This window comes from Gadus chalcogrammus, chromosome 5, assembly GCF_026213295.1.
Source record: "Gadus chalcogrammus isolate NIFS_2021 chromosome 5, NIFS_Gcha_1.0, whole genome shotgun sequence".
NCBI lineage: Eukaryota > Metazoa > Chordata > Actinopteri > Gadiformes > Gadidae > Gadus > Gadus chalcogrammus.
In genome coordinates, this window is record NC_079416.1 from 9644557 (window position 1) to 9665938 (window position 21382).

At 43.5% G+C, this 21382-nt stretch overlaps 3 protein-coding genes across 6 annotated transcripts in view; 1 reads left to right on the forward strand and 2 right to left on the reverse strand.

The window, feature by feature from the left end:
• The window catches only part of LOC130382486 (connector enhancer of kinase suppressor of ras 3-like), a 42008-nt gene extending 36895 nt beyond the window's left edge, over window positions 1–5113 (reverse strand). For all 3 annotated transcript variants that reach the window (XM_056590281.1, XM_056590282.1, XM_056590283.1), the window contains exon 1: window positions 4782–5113. In XM_056590281.1, coding sequence (XP_056446256.1) covers window positions 4782–4842 — 61 coding nt within the window. In that variant the 5' untranslated portion in view covers window positions 4843–5113. The remainder of the gene's footprint in view (window positions 1–4781) is intronic.
• A 2521-nt stretch (window positions 5114–7634) lies between these two features.
• On the reverse strand, window positions 7635–14376 carry qpct (glutaminyl-peptide cyclotransferase). The gene is made up of 7 exons (XM_056589973.1): window positions 14142–14376; window positions 11822–11968; window positions 10941–11222; window positions 10133–10300; window positions 9370–9469; window positions 8969–9085; window positions 7635–8546 (listed from the first exon to the last, which is right to left on the reverse strand). The coding sequence occupies exons 1-7, from the start codon at window positions 14247–14249 to the stop codon at window positions 8365–8367; spliced, it is 1104 nt and encodes a 367-aa protein (XP_056445948.1). The 5' UTR covers window positions 14250–14376; the 3' UTR covers window positions 7635–8364.
• Window positions 13561–20997, forward strand: mocs3 (molybdenum cofactor synthesis 3). 2 transcript variants are annotated; one of them, XM_056589972.1, is made up of 13 exons: window positions 13561–13681; window positions 15323–15452; window positions 15546–15638; window positions 16079–16199; window positions 17088–17162; window positions 17324–17441; window positions 17547–17655; window positions 17925–17987; window positions 18832–18995; window positions 19278–19325; window positions 19849–19945; window positions 20143–20250; window positions 20757–20997. In XM_056589972.1, the coding sequence occupies exons 2-13, from the start codon at window positions 15407–15409 to the stop codon at window positions 20912–20914; spliced, it is 1200 nt and encodes a 399-aa protein (XP_056445947.1). In that variant the 5' UTR covers window positions 13561–13681; window positions 15323–15406; the 3' UTR covers window positions 20915–20997. The 2 variants fall into 2 exon arrangements, with proteins under 2 accessions (XP_056445947.1, XP_056445946.1); XM_056589971.1 differs by lacking the exon at window positions 13561–13681 and adding an exon at window positions 14834–15088.
• The last annotated feature ends 385 nt before the right edge of the window (window positions 20998–21382 follow it).

Below are 21382 nucleotides of genomic sequence, written 5' to 3' on the forward strand. Positions count from 1 at the left end.
AGGCATTACAGCTGTTTCATCCATCAGTGCATTCTAATGAAACCAGTCAACAAGAGGACTTAAAGAGGATACAGCGGTGATCTTAGTCCAGTAAGACCCAGCAAAAACAATTGTTTGCACCAATTCATCTCATTTTGCCACATACAAAAAAAACACCAAAGTTTTAAGCGACGAGTCTGAATGGTTAACCATGACATTGTATGCCCGTCTGGGCACAGTGATTTAAATCTATGGGAGTAGCAGGACAAAGGATGTGGGGGACTGTACTGGCTCGTCTCGACATGTTCCCAGTGAGGTCGGTTCTACCACTCAACCGGAACAGAATTGCCTGTTTTAATGCCAAAAGAGGGCAACAGTTCATAAAACTCAAGACTCACTCCATAATTATCATAATTTTAAAGTTTCCTCACAATTTTATGCTGCCGAGTGAATGAACTGAGGGCTTTTGGATTTATTTTTATTTTTCGGCTAGCCAGAGCGATAAATGTCAAGTCATTTATGTTCTGCCTATCAAATCCTTTTGCAGCCAATGGAGGCCCTAAACCTCATCAAAGGGCATGTGTGACCTGTTGTGACTGCTGGTTTGAACTCTGGCCACTGGCATAGTTGGCTTCATTCCTCTCATATTTGGTGGCTATCAGACCACAGCAGCAGCCAGAGGAGTGGCTTTGATAACGCCATCCACTCCAGCCTTCAACACTGGCTCCCTCCATCGGGACCATTTGTACTGGAGCGATGCAAGCTCATCTTTTGGAGCCAGGCCACTCTGGTACTTTGGATTGTATTGGAGCAGGCTCCTAACCTTCTTGGGTTAGGTGTCACATACTGTACATGCACACACAATTATGGGATTCTCAGAGGAAGGCCTAGAAGCTATAACATGTTACAGCCTTTGTATGTGCACATACACACAGATTTACACTGCTTCTCATCCATTTGGGCCTTGTTCCTCAGGTTCAGGCTTTTAGTTGACGGCTTAAGCCTGTTGGTTCTCAGGCAAATGCTCTTAGGATAGGCTAAGGGCCAAAAGCTTGCGGTGCCTGCTAAGCTGAGATCATCTGGTTAGATTTGCAATGCACATTTTCAATTTGAATGAACAACATACCCAGGTTGGCATGGATACGAAGTCACACACATACACACACACACGGGGACACACATGGCCGTTGGGGATACATGCAAATGGGAACCAGTGGTTGGTTTGGTTTTACCGGTTGCCCCTTCCTTAGAAATTGCCTTTGCCTACGCTGTCCAGTGGTACAGGCGCTTCCTGCCTCCCCAACTTATTGCACCAACTAGTCAGCACTGCCAGCCATTAACAGAGTAAACGCTGTCCGGCATTAACTTTTCATGATTTCTTTCGCGGCCCCCACATGGCAGAGCTCCTGGGGCCGAGAGAGGTGGAGGACTCGAGGGCGTGTGAGAAACGGGCCGATGTGAAACCTCCACAGTTCCTCCCGGTCCCCCGCTCCCCCCCCTGGGAGAATCCACTTACAGCGCCTCCCCTGAATTCTAAAGGCCGTTTTCTATGGGAAGGTAAAGAGGATATCTTCCCCATCAGTGGAACAACACAGCAGGGTTCGGAAACAAAAAATGGCGAGTGAGGCTGGTTAACCAATGTTAAGCAACAAAGACCCGGGGGGGTTAACCTTGATGGATTTCTATGCAGGTAGGGGAAACTCTTTTTGCTCGGCCACTTCCGCATATGCTTGAGGGCTGGGATATACAGTAGGTGTGTTGGCCTCTTTATTCATATGCAAAACAACACCTGGTTGTCACATGAGGCCCACATGGACCGACCTGCAGTTCAGGAGTTGTTATGGTCAGGGGATTAATGGCAGCCTATGGAGATGGTACATACATAGAGCCATGAAGCCCTAAAGTGAGATTGTGTGCACGGGACAGAGAGACAGAGGGACAGAGACAGAGACAGAGACAGAGAGAGAGAGAGACCGAACACCAGAGGGACAGAGAGACAGAGACAGAGAGAGAGACAGATTGAGAGGGAGACAGGGCGCCAGTGACAGAGAGACAGAGGGACACAGAGGCAGAGGGAGCGACTGCATGCTTGCCTTATTAAGGGTAAGCTCTGTGTGTGTGCCCTGTCTGTTCACACTCCAGTTTAGGAAGTCTCCTCTATTTCCAGATAAAAATCAGGGACTGAGTGAGGCCATCACTGCACACACCTCAGTATCACCTTCAGAGATAAGGCAGGGGAGAGCTAACAAGTGTCGGCACACACATCCATCCATGCACTTCAGTCAGTAGGCCTACTTCTCCGACAGCCCAGCGGACACGTCTCCGGTACCATGCGAGGATGTGAGATCCACGCTGCTCTAACTTGGTAATAGACTTAATAGACTTTTTCCGGATTCTTATATCCTCGTGACCTCATTACGACTCAGATATAGGCCACTGGATCAGCTGGTCTTCTAATGGCGACCTATTGCTTAAAATAAACCCATTGCTTAATTTGCCGAGCCAGATATGGCTCAACATGGAAGGATTTGTAATTTGACTACTCAGTGAAAAAGTCCATTGGAAAATCTGAAGGCCAAACCGAGGTAGGGAACTGGAGTTAATAAATGTCACCGCGGTTTGGACTGAGTAGAGGACCAGCAATACACATACCTTAAGGAGATAGTATCCTGGCTTACGTGCTTCGGATACCCGAGAGAAAAGAACCAGAGTCAGAGTCTCTTCCAACAGGAAATAGGTAAAGATAGTGAGAAAGGATCAACAAAAGGTTTGCTGAGAACATGTGAAAGTATTCAGCCAAGTTTAGAACCTGACATTTCCCAAATAGCTCTGCCATTGCTGTGCTGAAATTCCCAACCGTGTGGTTTTAAGACTATATTTGGAAATTAACAAGCAAGTAGCATTTTTTAAGTCTGAGATGTTATCACAAGTGCATATTTTGGGATCATACCATTAGATAACGTATTTATAACTCACTCCAACCCGAGAAATCCTTAATGATCTTTCCCCGGACTGAATTTGCAAAGAATAATGCATGGGGATTGGTTTTGAAACGCCATCTTTTTCCCTGTCCATCCAAAGGCCCCCATGAAGCCCTTGGTTAAGTAACACATGACATATGGCCCACACCTACCAACACATGACACTCTACGTGTCCAGCTGGAAGAGCAGAGCTCAGAGGTGCATGCTCCAAGCCAACCCCCTGACACACACACACACACACACACACACACACACACACACACACACACACACACACACACACACACACACACACACACACACACACACACACACACACACACACACACACACACACACACACACACACACACACTATTGGATCGGACAAATAGCTTATTGTATGATTGGACGCAGTGTCTAACTTAATATAACCTTATCACCCTTTCATCCAACAGTACACACCACCACCACCCATCTCCAACTCTTGATCTGCTCAAACAATGCGAGTGCTTACCGACTGCCACAATACACAAAAGGAGTCTGTGGAGCTAAAACAGCCCAGAGGCAGAGGGGCTTCGGCGCATTCAGGCATCCATTTGTTTATTTGTAGCCGACATCACCGTGCATGGCTGGACTGTTATTGTGTTTCGTTGTGTCACAGCAGGTTTGTTGTGGGCTTCTGTGAGAAGTCCTATGAATATGTGTGTGTGCGCGCGCACGTGTGTTTTTCTTTTCCTAAAACGTGTGGTGTTCACAACCATGCCAACAGGACTAAGACCCGGGAGAGGAGAAGTGCTGACTCAGAGGTTTAGGGGACTGACGGTGCAGGGGACTGGGGTACACAACTAATCCTCGCTCCATGCCGGGGTGAGCCAGACTCTTTTCAACACAGAGAGAAAGAGAGTAAAGCCCAGCTACAATCCAAACCACACACACACACACACACACACACACACACACACACACACACACACACACACACACACACACACACACACACACACACACACACACACACACACACACACACACACACACACACTATTGGATAGTACAAATAGCTTATTGTATGATTGGACGCAGCCTAGTTTAAATTAATGCATGAAAGAATTTATACGAGTATGTTGATTACAAGCAATTGTATGCACTCCTTTCTTTTAATTTATGTTAATCTTTTTAAGCCGAAGGTGGAGTGAAACATAATTTGGGCCATCCCTTAAAAACATAAGGTGTCCCTCACTGCACATAGCTTTGTAGTGAGTGATCACAGGTTCAAACAAGAATGGTTACTAGATGTCGTCATTTCCATAACAAGAATTTCAGCCTGGGGAGAATCCAAAAGCTAATAAATATATATATCCAGTATTTCCACAATGCTATTATGTTACATGTTGACATGAAGTCCAAAAAAGGCTTTATAGTTTTGGATATCTATATGTCTCAGCGTGTTTTTTATGTCAGCAGTTAACGTTCAACTTCTTCAATCAGCCGACACTTGCCTCTGCCTAGCTAAAGATCCATTATGGGAGACGCAAAGTTCCTCCTAACGTCGGGTCCAGGGTATCATCACATCGACCATCCAATGCATCAAACCACAAAGGCTGAATACATAATGCACACATTTATAACAATGGGTCCTATTTTGGAGTTAAATTGAAATCCCATTGTTGTTGTAGTGCGTAAAGCGAGGTATGCTGTCACACAAGCGCAGCAGTTTCTACGAAACTAGGCTAATTTCAACGAGGTGATAACGTCAGGCAAAAGGGTCTATAAAATATCCAAGGTTTCTGTTGTTTTAAATTGTTGCAATATAGTTTGATGATGTAGTCAAGACGTACCTTTCATCCAGTCAACCACTTGCTTCGGCGTCCACTTCGTGATGGGCTCCATGGCTTGCATTTCGACCAAATAAATCGCCAAATTTGGGGGGCTTCTCTACTAAAGCCCAAAACAACTAGTAAAAGCGACACTCATTTAATTCAATCTTATAGCACCTTTTGCTGCAGTCCGAGCCAGCATTCTCTACGCTCGACGTTGGCGCTGCGCTGGTTTCCACTCTTGGCATACACGGCCACTCTTCACACGCATGGCTGAATGCAGAAGCGAAATCCCCCACAGCTCAGCTCCGTCACCGGCGCGATTGGGATCAAGTTGCAGTTTGTGAGCGCCAGTGTCGTCCACCGCCTTTCGGCTGAAAGTTCTGGGAGGCGGGGCGTCTTTCAACACTGCCAATTTCACACTGTAATGGACATGTCTGGTTTGTAGGGTTAAAATAAGTTAAGTAAATAATTCTGTTCGATTTGATTATATTCCTCTTAAATAGACCTACAGATTACGTTAAAATGCATTTCACTATTTTTATTTAGAAATTGGATTAAATCTATTTTCCCTGTAGGCTGGTTTGAATCATTTGTGCGCTTTTTGTAAAGTTGCCATTAACCCATTTCAGCCATGGTTCGTTGCAGACCTTTATGCTTTAAATCGATTCAGAAACATTTATCAACAGATTAACAGTTTGATAGATAGGCTATTAAAGGGCGGGGTGGTTTATTGCCACTATAATTTTATAATTGCACTATAACCCTACTATCTCTATGGGATGAACGTGTAATGATTTAGCACTACATATTTGAACACGTCACACACACACGCACACGCGCACACACACGCACACACACACACACACACACACACACACACACACACACACACACACACACACACACACACACACACACACACACACCATTCACTGTAATCATCTGCAGATAACACATCATATCTTATCCCACCTGGGCACACACATTTACAGCCGGCCAATGCAATCATTGAAACCACAGACATCAGTATACAATTGCAGAAACTTTCTTCCTATTTCCCTTGTACGAAACGTGATGGCCTTCACAATAGCAGCTGTTGGACAAAACGAAAGGAGCTGTGGCTAAGTAACTGCATTCAATTATATTGTACTCTTAAGTTATGGTCACTTCTTCGGTTTACTGTTTCACTTAGCAGATTTAACGTGATAAAAGCAGGATTTAGATAACGAGAAGCAGTGTTACACTGCCTCCTACTGGTAGCAGCATATTGTATCACAGCTGCGTTTTTACCGACACAATCCCACCAGCATCACCTTTAACGAGCCTGCCCTGAACGAATGAGCATCTGGGTGGAGGAGCTGCGCATATCACCCAGTGATGGAGAAGCCAGGTAAACACGTGGCCATCCATAATCTTGGTCTTTCTCAAGACAAGGTTATGAAACCAACACCCCCACCCAATTCTAGTTTCCAATTTCTAGTTTCCCTGATTAATTCAAACCTACGTTATGCGTAGTTGCGTACCACATTTTAAAATAAATTGTTTTATCAAATATTTGATTATAGATGGACCTATGTGACATTTGACTGATTAGTAGTTAAATTTAATGGAAAATAAAGACCTACACACAAGATCGAAATAATGAAAGAGCGAAAGAGGAAATTAATGATATAGAGACATCTTAATTTTCCATCTTGGTTACTTAAATCTGCAAGGAAAGGCTCTGCCTCCTGGCCACAGCCAATCCATAGCATCCATACAATTCTATTTTTCATTATTATGAAAAATAATATTATTGAGCTATGAACAGCTATACTTGGAAATCAACTTTTGAACATGAATCATTCAATTTCTATAAATCCCAGAGCAGGTGTTTTCTGTTGTTGTGTGTTGTTGCCAGGGCATTCCAAACATTAGTGAATGCAGAATGTTGGTCTCCGAGCCAGAGAGAGGAGGGCAGTGAATCCATGGGAGTTTTGGGGGTTAAGGAATTCAGGCTTTAGCCTCCCTGCTGGGATTATTGCATCATGGGACTGGTGTGTGATGGTGGAGGTCTGGAAAGAGGTTAGCAAGTGCTTTTCATTGGTGGTTACTATGTGTTTTCTGTGGTTGTTTATACTTTTAAAACATTTAATACCATGAGAATAGTATGCTGCAAACTGATACCAATAACCATTTGCTGCATTGCAAAGGTAAATTTAAATGTTTTATGTAAATGTAAAAATCCAACCTGATGGAATGTTGGATGAAATCCTTAAAGCCCTCATGGAGCTCAGAGTTGACGAGGTCAGAGGTCAGACTGGCTTTCAGAGGTCCTTTTGAGAACTGTTTTGGATGCCTCTGCATTGGAGACACTTCCAGGAACTCGCTTCTGATCGAGTGATGTCCCATGGACTCCATCTGATTCATGTTGTGGGCTGATGTCCTGTTGTGGATGCCCATCCCCTACCTGCTTCCTTATGACCTGTCTCTGCATTCACTATTGAAAAACTTGTCCCATGTGTGATCACATGTTATAGCTTAGCCCTTGCCATGATAGCATTACACTTTCTTTATCAAAGGGCTTAACACGCCTACACTGATGAGGTCAGATGGCAGCCTTTAAGCCTGAGGGAAAAAAGGGGAGTAAATAATTCCAAGGTGGGATAAGGATGAAGCCCTGGGGATTACTAATCTACTCTAGATAGATAGTATGCTTCTACTGAAATCCTTCTAGAGCAGAATAACGATGCATTCTACACATCCTAATCAGACAAAACACAGAATGAATATCATGGCTACAGCGTTTCCATATCTTTCCCCCATAACCCCCAAACAAACTAGGGCTTGTCCTCAACACAAGTTATTTTAGCAACAAGAGAAAAGACACCAAGCTTATTTTATATATTTTTTTATGTTCAGGGCATTCTTTTATTTCAGACTTTAAAAAAAGAAGACAGGAAGTCCAATATAGTTCCCTGTGTATTATTACTGGCTAATAATGACACCAAAACAAACACAGAGATGAAGCACAAGCACATGGAGCTTGTTCATCCCACAGGGTATGGAAGTAGAGATGTTATCATATACATAAGGCCTCTCTTTTTCTCGTTTTGTTTTGACATGTTTGCTCTATAAACAACCGTGACCGATTTACAGTCAGGAAGTGACTTGTGAAAGCTCTGAGACTCCATCTCTAGGTTATTCCTAAATACGGTACTGTTAAACATACGGTTTAGATATATCTGTATATGGCGGCTGAGAACTTCTTGATTATAGGTTATTCCGGTTTTTAAGTTAGAAATAGTCTATTGCCTTGATAAATCTTCATCACCCATTGCTTTCCTATGCAGTCACTCTCAGGTAAAGCATTAGTATTAGCATTAAAGTTGCGAACGGGAATGCTCACAGACACAGTATACTTTGTCAGATGAACGTACCATCCTATGTGTGAGGACAGCATATCTAGAGGAAAACAATGTAGTCTTCCATATGAGCCATATTATAAAAATGTTTGCTACTAAAATGGACCAAATTAAATGCCTGATCAGTCCATACAATGGAATCAGATAGCTGTGTACAACAGTCATCCAAAAATACTCAAAAGAAGAGCAGGTCTACTTTAGGGGGCGTTCTGTGGGTTCTGTGGGTCGATGGGTCTGGCGTTGAGGTACTCCAGAGCGAAGAGCTGAATGATCTTGTTGAGGTTCTGGATGCTGGAGCGATCCAGGTTCTCCTCGTTGTCATCGAACGTGTGCCACACGGAGGGGAAGGGGGTCGGGATGAGGTGCAGGATGCGCACACCTGACAGGAAACCAGAGGGGGGACGGAGGGGTCAGGCCACGCCTTCACACGCACTGCACAGGATGTCCTGAGTGCTGGTGATTTATCATGTGTCTGTGTGAATGTGTGTGTGTGCGTTGGTGCATGTGTGCGATTGTGTGTCTATGTGTGTCAGTGTGAATCTATTTGTATGGGAATGTTTAAGTATGCAAGTGTGTTAAGTACGCTTTTGTATGTTTCTGCGTTTGTGTGTGTGTGTGTGTGTGTGTGTGTGTGTGTGTATGTGTGTGTGTGTGTGTGTGTGTGTGTGTGTGTGTGTGTGTGTGTGTGTGTGTGTGTCTTCATGCTTGTATATACTTATACCAAATACACATAGTATACTATACACACGACGTGAATGTGTTTATAAATGTATGTTTGACCGTGTGAGCGGCTGTATGAACCTCTGTTCAGGAAGGGCACGTGGTCGTCCTGAACGAAGCCCACGGGCATGTTGGGCCAGAAGTACTGCACATCGGCAGGATGGTCAATCAGCAGGCCCATGGAGTGGAGACGACGCTCTGACAACACAGAACAAGAAGAGGAGACAGGCTTCAAATCCGGCTGTTGTAAACATTAAGAGTAGTAACATAAAATGAACACACTCCAGTATGTTAGCTTGATATGTACATTTTGAATAATATTTTTACTTTTTTTACTATTTTTAATATTTACTGAAAAACCATAATCTTATGTTTAGCCATCAAGGATGTTTTTTTTACTTTGTACATTGAGAAAAAGGAAAAAATGCCTTGGTTTGCCAGTTGAGATCCTAATGTACATAGGGTGAAGTGTGATTAAATACCTATATTCTGGAGTCTGGTGAGCCAGCGGGATGTGCTGGAGAACTGGCTCCCGAAGCGAGGCGTGGGGGCCCCAATCAGGTCCATCAGCACAAACAGATCCTAAAGTGTGTGTGTGTGTGTGTGTGTGTGTTGGGGGACGGGGGGACGGACATGATGAACATCATTTAGGGCTGTCTTGTGTGGAATCAGCTCTCGGTTCAAGCAGATAAGAGAAGATAAGAGTAGATAAGGGAAGGTAAGTCTTTCCTAACGGGCAACTCCCCCTGTAGCTTTGAGGTACCAGGATGACATAATGTATCCCAAGTCCCAGCTCTGACAATATTGATCTATGTGCTGCCTTTTTCTACAAGAAAGCCCCCCCCACACACATACACACACACACACACACACACACACACACACACACACACACACACACACACACACACACACACACACACACACACACACACACACACACACACACACACACACACACACACACACACACACACACACACACACACACACACACACACTCCTCAGCTCTAAAGTTTCCGCAACACAGCAAACACTATAAGATTAATCCTATGGTTGGTCTTACTCATATAGGTGTCAACTTAACATTTATGCATGTTTCTCAGTATCCTCATAATAATGAAGGCAACCACAGGATGATCGCTAATATTATCATGAGATAATCCGATATTACAACTTCACTAATCCTGAGGTTGTTCTGGTCTGAGAGACTGGAGGCGGCGGAGGGTGGCTGTGTGGACCCACAATGCCGTGCAGCAGGTTGGTGTCGTTGGCGCCGGCAGGGTGCGGGGTGCTCTCCATCTGCTGGGCCAGGTGACGGGAGCCGTACAGGGAGTCAGTGGCGGTCCACTGGAACATGGCCTCCTCGCCGTCAAAGAACAGCAGCTGCAGCGTCAGGTCAGGGCTGGAGCTCTGGTGGGAGAGGGGGTGGTGGTGGGGTTGGTGGTGGAGGAGGGAGAGAGGTAAAGAAGGAGAAAAGTATGGAACCAAAGAAACGTAAGCAAATTTGCAGAAGAATAAAAACCGTGTTGTTATTCTGAAAGCTTTTCTGCCCCCTGGTGGTTGAACTGGGCTATTTGAGTCCTCTGTTTTTTGTATTTTTCTCAACAAGCATTCTATTATTCGATTTTCAACTCTGCTCTTTAAACTGGGGCTGTGGTATTTTTGTTCCAGACTGGGGCAGGATTGCTTCCTCTGTTTCATATCTCATCAGGGAAAAAGATGAATCTATTTGTAACAACACAGCTGCAGCCAGCCTCTGTCCTCGGGGGAAATCTGAGTTGACTTTTGTCCCTTGTCTGTAAACTGTATTCAAAATCTAGAACAAGGACACAGAGTAACAATAAGCTATGCACAATAAAAATATGATACAATTTAGATTCATCTTGTGCACAATTATTATATAATATTATAATATGATACAATTCCAAAAATGTTTTGTATCGTTTTGTATCGTGTTTTGACACTACAAAAGAAAAGGCTGGCCTTGACGACACAGACCAAACCTAAATCCTCTATCCCCACCACGACACATCTCCCTCTGGTCCCCAACCTTGTGTGTCTTCAGCTCCTGGTCCAGGGCCCGGGCCAGCTCCAGCATCATGGCACAGGGCGCGGCCGAGTCGGTGGCCCCCTGGAACTCTTTTCCGTGCCACTGGGGCGGGTAGTACTTGGAGTCGTAGTGACACGCCAGCACCAGGCGGCGCTTGGCGGACGGGTCCAGGGTGGCGATGAGGTTGGTGAAGGTCCGCGGGCCGTACGGCGTCTGGGCCTCGAAGCTGTCCTCAGTCACGCTCCAGCCGGCCTCTAGGGAGCCCAGTGTCGTTTTGATATGCTGCGGACATGCACACAGTCACACACACACACACACACACACACACACACACACACACACACACACACACACACACACACACACACACACACACACACACACACACACACACACACACACACACACACACACACACACACACACACACACATATACACACACACAGGTATGCAAACACACACATGCAATGCAACACTCACTTGGATGCCACTTTTTGGACAAAAGTATTTTCTCAATGAATAGATAAATGTATTACATACTATATAACATTATACATAATGCAATCCTACAGTGATCCACAATAATAATAAGCTCAAACATTGTTTTGATGCTAATATTGGTTCACACTTTTGGATCAAATCAAGGAAGGAATTGTTGAACCAGATCTAGAATGAGAAGAATGAATGGAGGACTGATGGATCACTGATTATCATTCGAACCCCGTCATGACATCCTAGTTTTCATTGGTAGACACTGAACAAATGAAACTCAAAAATAATTGTGTATTTTGACCATTCATTTGCATGGTGGTCCCAATAACTAATGTTGTTGTTGCATCTTCAGGACGATTTGGCGTGGTAAAAGCCCTGAGCGCTGACCTGCTGTACCGCCAGGCTGCCCGCGGTCCCGGGGTACCTGGTGACCAGCAGAGGGGTCAGATCCCTCTGCCACATCTTGTCCAGGTCCGTGTGGGCTAGGGCGCTGCGGATCTCCCCCGCAGTCAGCGTAGCGGCTCTATGTGTGAGCTGGCCATACATGAACATACAAACACACAATTAGAGACGGCATTCAGTCACGGTAAGTTATCGTATTGCTTTGTTGAGGAGGATTTAATGGCAGGTGCATGGCATCGTCTGATTCAATGACCCCGCTAATTCAACAGGATGAACTGGGTGGAACTGATCTAATCATCCATCTGCCCACCTGGTCCTCCACCTATCCATTCATTCATTAATGCATCCATCCATCCATAATAAATTTGTAACAAGGTTGATCCATCCAATGAAAAATAACATGCTTGGGCAAGCTCTGGGGTTTTCCATTCAACGTTATTCTGAATTGTCATCTTAAAATCCGGTAACACAGACAGAGAGACCTACACTTTGAGGCACATAATGGAACTTTTTAACAATGCATCATGGTAGATGAAGCAAGAGGGAGGATGTTGCGTTTTAAAGCTTGACGCCGTTTAAAATCCCACACAATGTAATTTCTTCTTGATATTACACAATACCACACAGAAAAAATATGTGTGGTTGTAAAAGCAAATGACTCATAGCCTGCAGGGGCAAAGCAAAGAACAAGAAAGCCATCTCAGCCGTTGTGTCTGTGAATCTGCGGTTTGAAGAGCAACCAACCAATATGGTTGCACAGTACTTGGGTAGTCATCATGGTAATTGTTGGTAACAAGTAATTAAAGTCTGCCAATGACGCTAAAGCAGTGATGTGTCAACAGTTTCCGATGAAGCCACCAGACTCAACTACTAATATTCGCGACACATGGTTTGGTTGCTGCCTTGTTGTGATTTTGACAGGCCAGTTCCCTCAAAGTGTAGAATTTCACATAAAAAAACCAGATCCCACTCCAACAGTGTGAATACACCCTGATTAAATAACCCTCGACTAGTCAACACATGCTGTAGGCCTACTCTTTTGATAAGGCAGTCACCTGTAGAATAGCACATTTACAAGCAGTTGGTAATTGTGATTAAGGCGTTTGTTAACAAGCCAACTCCCCACACCTGTAGATAGGATTTCCATTGGATTGTCTTTTAATCTTATTTCATGTGTTCAAATTTCCACTGGTAGTTCATGGGTTGAATGACAGGAGAAAATCGAATCTGGTAAACGTTGGCTTTGAACATATTGATCCGGTCGGATCGGATCTGTGTTTGGTCTCAAAGGCCACCTGAGCTGTATCTACTACACACAACCATGGTTGCTTGGTGTGGTGAATAATTTGAAGAGCACAAGAAGCTTAGTAGTAAAGGATATATTGATCACCCAACCACAAAGAATGTGTGTCTGTATGGTTTGGTATTGCTTTCCTGTCTCTAAATACAGATAACGGCTGGTTGTTAATTGACAGAGTTTGATTGAGGAGGTAGAGGGAGACAGCAGAGCATAGGTATAGACTACATAAGCGATTGTTATAACCCATTTCCAGAAACCTAAGGTTTATGTTTTATTTCATATAATTTAACACACGGTCCTCTAGAAATGATCGCACTGCCTGTGGCGTCGCAAGATGTTAACAATATGTATAGCAGCTGGTGTGAGTCCACCTGTAATCATAGGTTCACAATGATATGGTGCAAGTGACTCTCAACCTGTGATCCTCAAGAGATGGGATTCACAGATGGAATCAAATGGAGGTCCAGTTTCGATCTATAAATACCATGATCTGAAATTGGACGATCAATGGTGATAACCTTGCTGCCATAGCAACCGATAAAGAGGTGAGTCGATGACGAACAAAGAAAGGCACATATTTCCAAGAAGAATCGAGCTGCATCACAGAAATGACACAATAGTGTGCTGTTGCTTACACCCTTGGGCATTTCCTACATAGAAAACCTAGGAGCGACAAATTATCTTAAATTAAATTAAATCGTACGCATATTAAACTATTATTTTGTAGATTATAAATCGAATTCGAATAAAATAAAATATTGAATTTAATTTGACTTTGTAAATTCTTAAAACGCTAAAACAAACTGCCTTGCACATCTGGTCACCATAATCAATTAAATAAATAGGCAGGCATATAATAGCGGAAGAAACCAATATTACACTAAAACGTACGTTATTAAAATAAAAATATGTGCTCCCAGATTTGCTGGGACCTCATTAATGATAGCCTGAGATATATAATAATTTAGTAACCTGTGACATAACTGTCACACATTTGCTGTTTACCTTCTCTTGTGTCCATGGAATTCCATTGACACCGCTGATAAATATCCCAAAGATACTCAGAGCATTGAGAAAATACATCGTTAACGGACCGTGGCGACGCTCATACATCGCACTAGATCCTCTGAGTCGTCAACATTCCTCCCTCTCCTCAGTCAAGGCTTTACAGATCATGTGAACAAGGAGGGAGGGGGAATGGGAGCCCGGGGCGCCGTTTAATGCGCACGTCACTGGTGTAGTTCATTTGGTCCCAAGGGTAAATTTAAGAACAACTAAACAACGTCGTTTATCATGTCATGTGGTAGGCCGATCACGACAACATGCCCCCTTGGTCCATCGATGTGAACGTAGTTTAATGCGCTTGTATTTATGCAGTGGGTGAGGGTAAAGCTATCCTTGTTTAACCCAATATGGCAGTACAACTAAACGGGGCATGTAAACATATATTAAATGCTTTTAAATAGCATAGGCCTAAACTTTAAAAATACTTTAAAAAAAAACATGTAGGCTAAAGGACATTATTCGTCATAGATATCATAAAAGATAGACAATCATGAAAATGTAATGTAATGTATAAAAGTGTTTGAGATGTAACTCACTAGTAAACCAAATATATTAAATTATTGACACCTATATTGACTACTTTATATCTGCACAAGTTATTTATTCATTTGAGAACACCGGCGCATTTGAGAACACCGGAGCACCGCCCACTTTCATTGAGTCACGTGGTCTTATTCCACGTGTTGGACCAGGAAGTGCCACACTTGTCAACATTCATACATTTTTACAGTAAATCATCACATCCATTTCTACAACTTTATCTGAATTTTAACTTATTCTAATTTTAAACAACAATGGCAGACGAAGTTTCGTGCTTGAAGGCACGGCTCCTGGACAAGGATACGGAGTTAGACGTTTTGAAGAAAAAATTGGCGCAATATGAGAAGGTTTGGGAATCAACTCAAAGTTCAATTTTAGGTTAACATTGACAAAAACAGATCGTAAGCTTCCTAAGTTCATTGTGCACGTTCAAAGCATGCTCGTCTGCACGAAGGTCTACTACTGTAATCGGAACAATGCATCTTAAAGTTGTGCAACACGTCTTATTGCCATTGTATTGCCTGCTTGCCTGAGATAAAGTAATGGTAATAATACGTTGCGTGTAATCCTGTTGTATCTAGAACGAGAAGCCATGTATCGAATTGATTGACAAAGTTACAACTCTGACCCCTCTGGAGTCCAAACCTCTTTCAAACGAGGACATCATGCGCTACAGCAGACAGCTTATTCTACCAGAGCTCGGCGTCCGAGGTAAATTTATCAACGTTTATTGAGAAAGGTCAAATGATGAGCTGCAATGCAGTTTGATTTCGAATGATTATCATTGGTCTTTATTGTGTTCAGGTCAGAAGAACCTCTCCCAGAGCTCTGTACTGGTGGTTGGATGTGGAGGACTGGGATGCCCGCTGGCACAGTATCTAGCTGCAGCAGGGATTGGTGGGTAATCATGTTTGCAGGATGAATATAAACAAAGAGGAGCCACGGCCAATGACATTCTGACACCATTGTTCAGAACCATAAGGCAGACCCCTTTTTTTATTGTGTTACCAACTTAATATATGTAAATGATAATATTGTATTGCCCGAAACTAATATGTTTATCACCTACTTAGTGGCTCCTTATAAACTAAAAACCAAATGTATGTCTGATCTTCACCATAACTATCAATATCTTACATTAAACAATAATCGTAATGCCGTGCTGATGTAAAATGCAATAAATTTGACCATTATTTTCAGACAAAATAAGCCCTCTGTGCTTTCACATAATTGGAAGTAGCCCGGCCAATTTGCTCCTCTAAAAAACATTCTAGTTGATTGACTTCTTAGAATACTGTCAGCTTATTGATGCTGCTTTCTACTGCTTTTTGCCCTAGGGCGTCTGGGCCTGCTGGACTATGACGAAGTGGAGCTCAGTAACCTCCACAGACAAGTGCTGCATAGAGAGGAGAGCCAAGGCCAGGCCAAGGCCCTGTCTGCTGCCACTGCTGTCAACAGGTACCTCCATTTAGTGTTTTTTCTAGCACACTTAGAAGCAGTTGACAAGTGTATTTTGATCCATAGCAATCTCCAGTACTTCGGATTAGTCGTTGAGATGGTTGTACGATTTTAAATATGACTGTGTGTCTGTATTGTCTTAAATTGTGAAAATTGAATTTACATTGGTTAAGTGACATTAATATTGTATTTGACCATGCATGCACACAACTACCCTGCATACAATTTGGTTGGTGAGTAAGTTTGTTAGCAAGTTCCAATGTTGTATCATATTAATTACACCCCTATTCTACCAATGTGCTTTAAATAGTTCTTCTGAGAAACTCAGTGTGTAATCAGTTGTAGCAACAATGTTATTTAGTACTTACAATTATTTACTTATTTATTTTCAAAATCATATTGTTTTTGTAAAGTTAAGTTGTTCCTATTTATGTAAAGCGCCTTTCCATACTAAGCAAAGTGCTATATAAATCCAATGCATTATCAAAGAATTACTGTTTCTTTTAGCTTTTTGTAACCCTTTGATTACTCTGTAATATGGGATGGCGCGTTCTAGTCTCACCACAGGTTATATATGGTCAAGCATTTCACCCCAGTCTGCAAATATTGTGCAAACATGTTATTTTAGAGAGTGCTGTTTTGGGTGGCTTTCTCACCCACAATCGGCACTACTGTGGTGAGTACAGTGTATACCCATATCCATGGCCGCTTGGGGGCGCCATTTCATTGGCTTACTGAATTGATTCCTTGTTGCAGTTTTCAAGGCAGCAACTCAGTACAGTACATTACTTTGGTCCGAAACAGACAGTCCGTGCCGTTTTTGAGGCCCATTTCACAATGTGTTTGTTTGTTTTGACATGCTCTGACCTTGTGCTTCTGTGTCCACAGGCTGAACTCGACCGTGGAGTGCATACCCTACAACCTTCAGCTCTCTTCTGAGAATGCCCTGCAACTGATCCAACAGTATCCTTTGACCCCTTGCCACCGTCCAACCTACTGACCCCCTGCCACTCACCTCACCCACTGATTTCTTCTAGCTCGCCCCGAGCTGCCAGCCCCAAGTCACGTTAAAAAAATACCTTCTTCAAGCGTTGCCGAATCCTTGACCTCCTTGAGCCCATCAGGTATGACATCGTGGCCGACTGCTCGGACAACGTGCCCACCCGCTACCTGGTGAACGACGCCTGCGTGATCAGCCGCAAGCCCCTCGTGTCAGCCAGCGCCCTGAGAATGGAGGGACAGGTGAAATAAAAAAATTAAAAATGTCCTTACAAAGTTCAAACGTATGTAAAATATCTGAATGGCTAATGTGGACATGTTGTTGTTTCTGTGTTTGGCTGCGTGTAGCTGACGGTGTATAACTACAGAGGAGGGCCATGCTACAGGTGTCTGTACCCCGTGCCCCCTCCAGCCGAGACGGTGACCAACTGCTCTGACGGAGGGGTGCTTGGAGTGGGTGAGGGGTTTCTTCCTTTGTTTCCCCACCCTTCCTCCACCCTTTCCCCCCCAAAAAAACGAATTGCAATTAGGTGGTGACGAGGTGACGGTTTGTATTTTAGTTAGGTGTGTGTGTGTGTGTGTGTGTGTGTGTGTGTGTGTGTGTGTGTGTGTGTGTGTGTGTGTGTGTGTGTGTGTGTGTGTGTGTGTGTGTGTGTGTGTGTGTGTGTGTGTGTGTGTGTGTGTGTGTGTGTGCGCGTGCGTGTTAATGTTCCACTTTTGTCTCAGTTCCAGGAATTATGGGATGTCTCCAAGCTCTGGAGGTCATCAAGATTGCGTCTGGACAAGGATGTATCCTTCCTTCCTCATGTGTTTTCTAGAAATAGCTGCCTTGTTACCATCGCAGGTCATTGTACAGAAAGTATATATTTAGTCATGGTTGAATATGTGTAGGGGAAAAAAAGGTCGATCACATTAAATTGTGTCAAAGCAAGACATTGATTGTTTTGTTTTTATAAAAGTAAAAAAGAACAGACAAATATGTTGCCAGGATATGGGCCAGGTGTGTTGTGGATTTTCTCCATTCATAACCAACCTAAAATAGTAAAATTCTATAATTTATAGCATTAAATACTAAAAACATCCTGTATTAGAATGTGATTGCAAACACCAGAAACCTGAGAAAAAGTAGCATACATTTTTTCAGGTAGTGGAGCTTTGAGTCACATGTTATTCCATTTAACTCGTATTAACGCAATTTAGGTTAATTTTGTATCTTCGATTGGTTTTAATCCATAACAAAGGCGGGTTTGCCTAGGAACAAATCCGTTTGTTGGGTCTAATGCGATAGGTCTGCATTATCTGTATTACATTTGAATTACTTGCTGTTGTGGTAAAGCTATGAAACAGGCCATTGGTCTGCATCATAACTGTGTTTGTACTGACGCGTGTTTGTACTGTGCTCCCCTATTCTACACCTGGCCTCTATACTTAAACCAGAATGCCCCCCTCCATCACACACACACACGCACACGCACACGCACGCGCACACAACCACATACACCGCTCCTACCACACATCTAAATGTTACCATGCCAGCATGCCACATTCCCAACCAGGCCTCCTCTGCAAGCCCTCGGCAGCCAGATGTTTCCCGATAAAAACAGGCCCCTTCCTTGACCAGGTGGGCATGCAGCTTCCTGCGGGCAGCAGCTGGTGATGTTTGACGCTCTGGACACCAGGTTCAGGTCCATCAGGCTGCGGCCCAGGCAGCCCGAGTGCGCCGTGTGTGGGGAGAAACCCTCAGTCACCCAGCTGGTGGACTACGAGGCCCTCTGTGGTTCTGCAGCCACCGACAAGGTGGGTCACCCTGGGCATCAGCCTGGCCCCTGATACTAAAGGACGAATGATACGATTCAACCAAGGTGGATGAACCCTTAAACTATTGGAGGATTATGCAATGAACCAGTCGTGAACTCTCGCACCAATTTGTTGTGTTGATTATTTTCAGGTGATATGTTAAAACGTGTAATCATTTTGGCCATCTAATCGCATAATTGAACAGTACAATCAGATTTCCCCTCAATTGTAGGAAGTACTTTTATTGCTTCCAAATGCCTTTTCTCTCTGCTTGTTCGGCAGTGCCGCAGACTCAACCTCCTCTCCAAAGATCATAGGATCACGGTGCAGGTACACACACAGCGCACACACCGCAAAAGAGCCTGGCGTGACTCACTGTATTTAGCAGCGGTTCTTTTATAATTTCACTTAATTTTGTGTTTTTTCTTTCTGTGCGTGCATTCATAAACTGTGATTACATCTTATTGCTGGTCCAACCCTAAATGGGAAATGAGTATTCTTAAGTATTCAAGGTTTTCTAAAGGAATGAGAATAGTGTGTTCTGTTTGGCAGTGAGCGCTTGTGAATTAGGTTTGTTTATAGCACTTGAATGTCAAGCTTTGTAACTGACCAGGCCGTTAGGCGTAGATGGCGATCCTGAATGATTGAGGCGTAATAGCGATTGCACAAGGGCTTCATTTAGATGCAGAAATCTTGTGATGCCATGGAAGTTACAGTTATACAGATCGTTTTCCCTGGACATGGTTTTGAACTAATCAAGTGTTTTTCCAATACTCCATAAACATTTGTTTTGAAAGGACATGTAACGCCGCCATTGTAACAGTGCTATGCTTCGTTGACACTGTGATTCCAGGAGTATAAAGCGGTCGTGGACAATGCATCCTCCCATCTCCTGCTGGATGTGCGCCCTCCCGTGGAGGTCGATATATGCCAGCTACCCTTCTCCCTCAGTATCCTTGTGTGTGTGTGTGTGTGTGTGTGTGTGTGTGTGTGTGTGTGTGCAAATGGTGTGTGTGTATGCGTGGGATGTCTTATGGTATGATCGATTCAAAATGATTATATTTTTAGTTATGCTTACTCATTTAGTTCAGTGGTAGGCTGCCCTCCAGTGCTCTGCGGTTCCCCATCCTCAGCCTTCTGCCGCTAGACATTCCGCTCTCCAGCCTGCTGCAGGGGAAGAGCGGCCATCTCCAGTTACTCCGGGAGAGCATCAGCCAATCCAAAGGGCAGATGTCGGGAGACGGCCCGCTTCCAGGTAACCCGTCTGAACGCCTCTGCGTCTAAAAAGGCTGGGGAACCGTAAGGGGACGAGAGCAGACTTGTACATATGCACGGTTTGTAATGTCGTCCAGCTTATTTTAGAGAGCCAGGGACTACGATGTAATGACGGTTGCTAGGTAATTATTTTCCATAACAACTGCGTTTGACCTGAGCAGCTGGCAGGCTTGGAAACACCTAAACGAAAGAAACTGAGAATATTCGTTATTTGTGTTGTCCTCTGTATATTCACTGTGTGAAAGAGCTTTATATAGATTTGGGCTCCTTGATGATCCACTTTAGACCTGTGTGTGTGTGTATTTGCATATCTTTAATCTATGCAACATTCAAATAAGGGTGCACTAACAGGGATCTCTGAGTAAACTGGTTCAAAGGTGCCTCGAAATAATATACGAATGAATAAGACTACAATGTATAACTCGATTGATCTGAACTTTGTGTTTTATGTGTTTTGCTGCATGACGCCCTGCTGTCTGTGGGCAGTCTATGTCATCTGTAAGCAGGGGAATGACTCCCAGAAGGCTGTTCAGCTCCTGGAGAAGATGAGCACATCAGAATTGGATGAAATCACTGTCAAAGATATTTGTGGGGGACTCATGGCCTGGTCCCAAAAGATTGACCCGGAATTTCCACAATATTGAGTTGCTGATTTCAATGTGTATATTCTTGTTGCCATAGTTAATAAATGAGTTGTAGCCTACTTAACTTGTTGGTTATTGACCCTTGTACTAATTAATTGCGTCATTGTATGAAAATAGTAGTTTGATCTATTGATCAAAGGCTAATTATCCTAAAAGAAACAGAATGTAACTTATTATTTTCGGCAAACAAAATCAATCTAATCGTTTTTTTTATTTTGTCTCATCAGAACGTGTGTATCTGCAAACTGTTACATGGAAAGCTACGTGTTGTAATCTTATCCAACGTGGAACTGCAGTACGGTGTCCAGAAGAAATGTCCCCACGGGTTCATCAAAGTATATATTATCTATCTTATCTTAAATAAAGCCTATAGGCCGAGTGTCATCGCAGTATCACAGAATGTCGGTTCAAACAAAAAAAGAGTTTGTAAAAGGGACATTTTTTTAACGTTTCATGATTTCATATATC

What these genes read in the sequence shown, in the direction of transcription:
- qpct (XM_056589973.1), bottom strand. Translation starts at nt 14,249, where the DNA reads ATGTATGAGCGTCGCCACGGTCCGTTAACGATGTATTTTCTCAATGCT. An exon ending in TTCCATGGACACAAGAGAAG is followed by an intron (nt 11,969 to 14,141) that starts GTAAACAGCAAA and finishes ATGTATGGCCAG; the next exon opens with CTCACACATAGAGCCGCTAC. An exon ending in CACCAGACTCCAGAATATAG is followed by an intron (nt 9,086 to 9,369) that starts GTATTTAATCAC and finishes CTGTGTTGTCAG; the next exon opens with AGCGTCGTCTCCACTCCATG.
- mocs3 (XM_056589971.1), top strand. Translation starts at nt 14,996, where the DNA reads ATGGCAGACGAAGTTTCGTGCTTGAAGGCACGGCTCCTGGACAAGGAT. An exon ending in AATTGGCGCAATATGAGAAG is followed by an intron (nt 15,089 to 15,322) that starts GTTTGGGAATCA and finishes TGTTGTATCTAG; the next exon opens with AACGAGAAGCCATGTATCGA. An exon ending in GCCCTGCAACTGATCCAACA is followed by an intron (nt 17,163 to 17,323) that starts GTATCCTTTGAC and finishes TGAGCCCATCAG; the next exon opens with GTATGACATCGTGGCCGACT.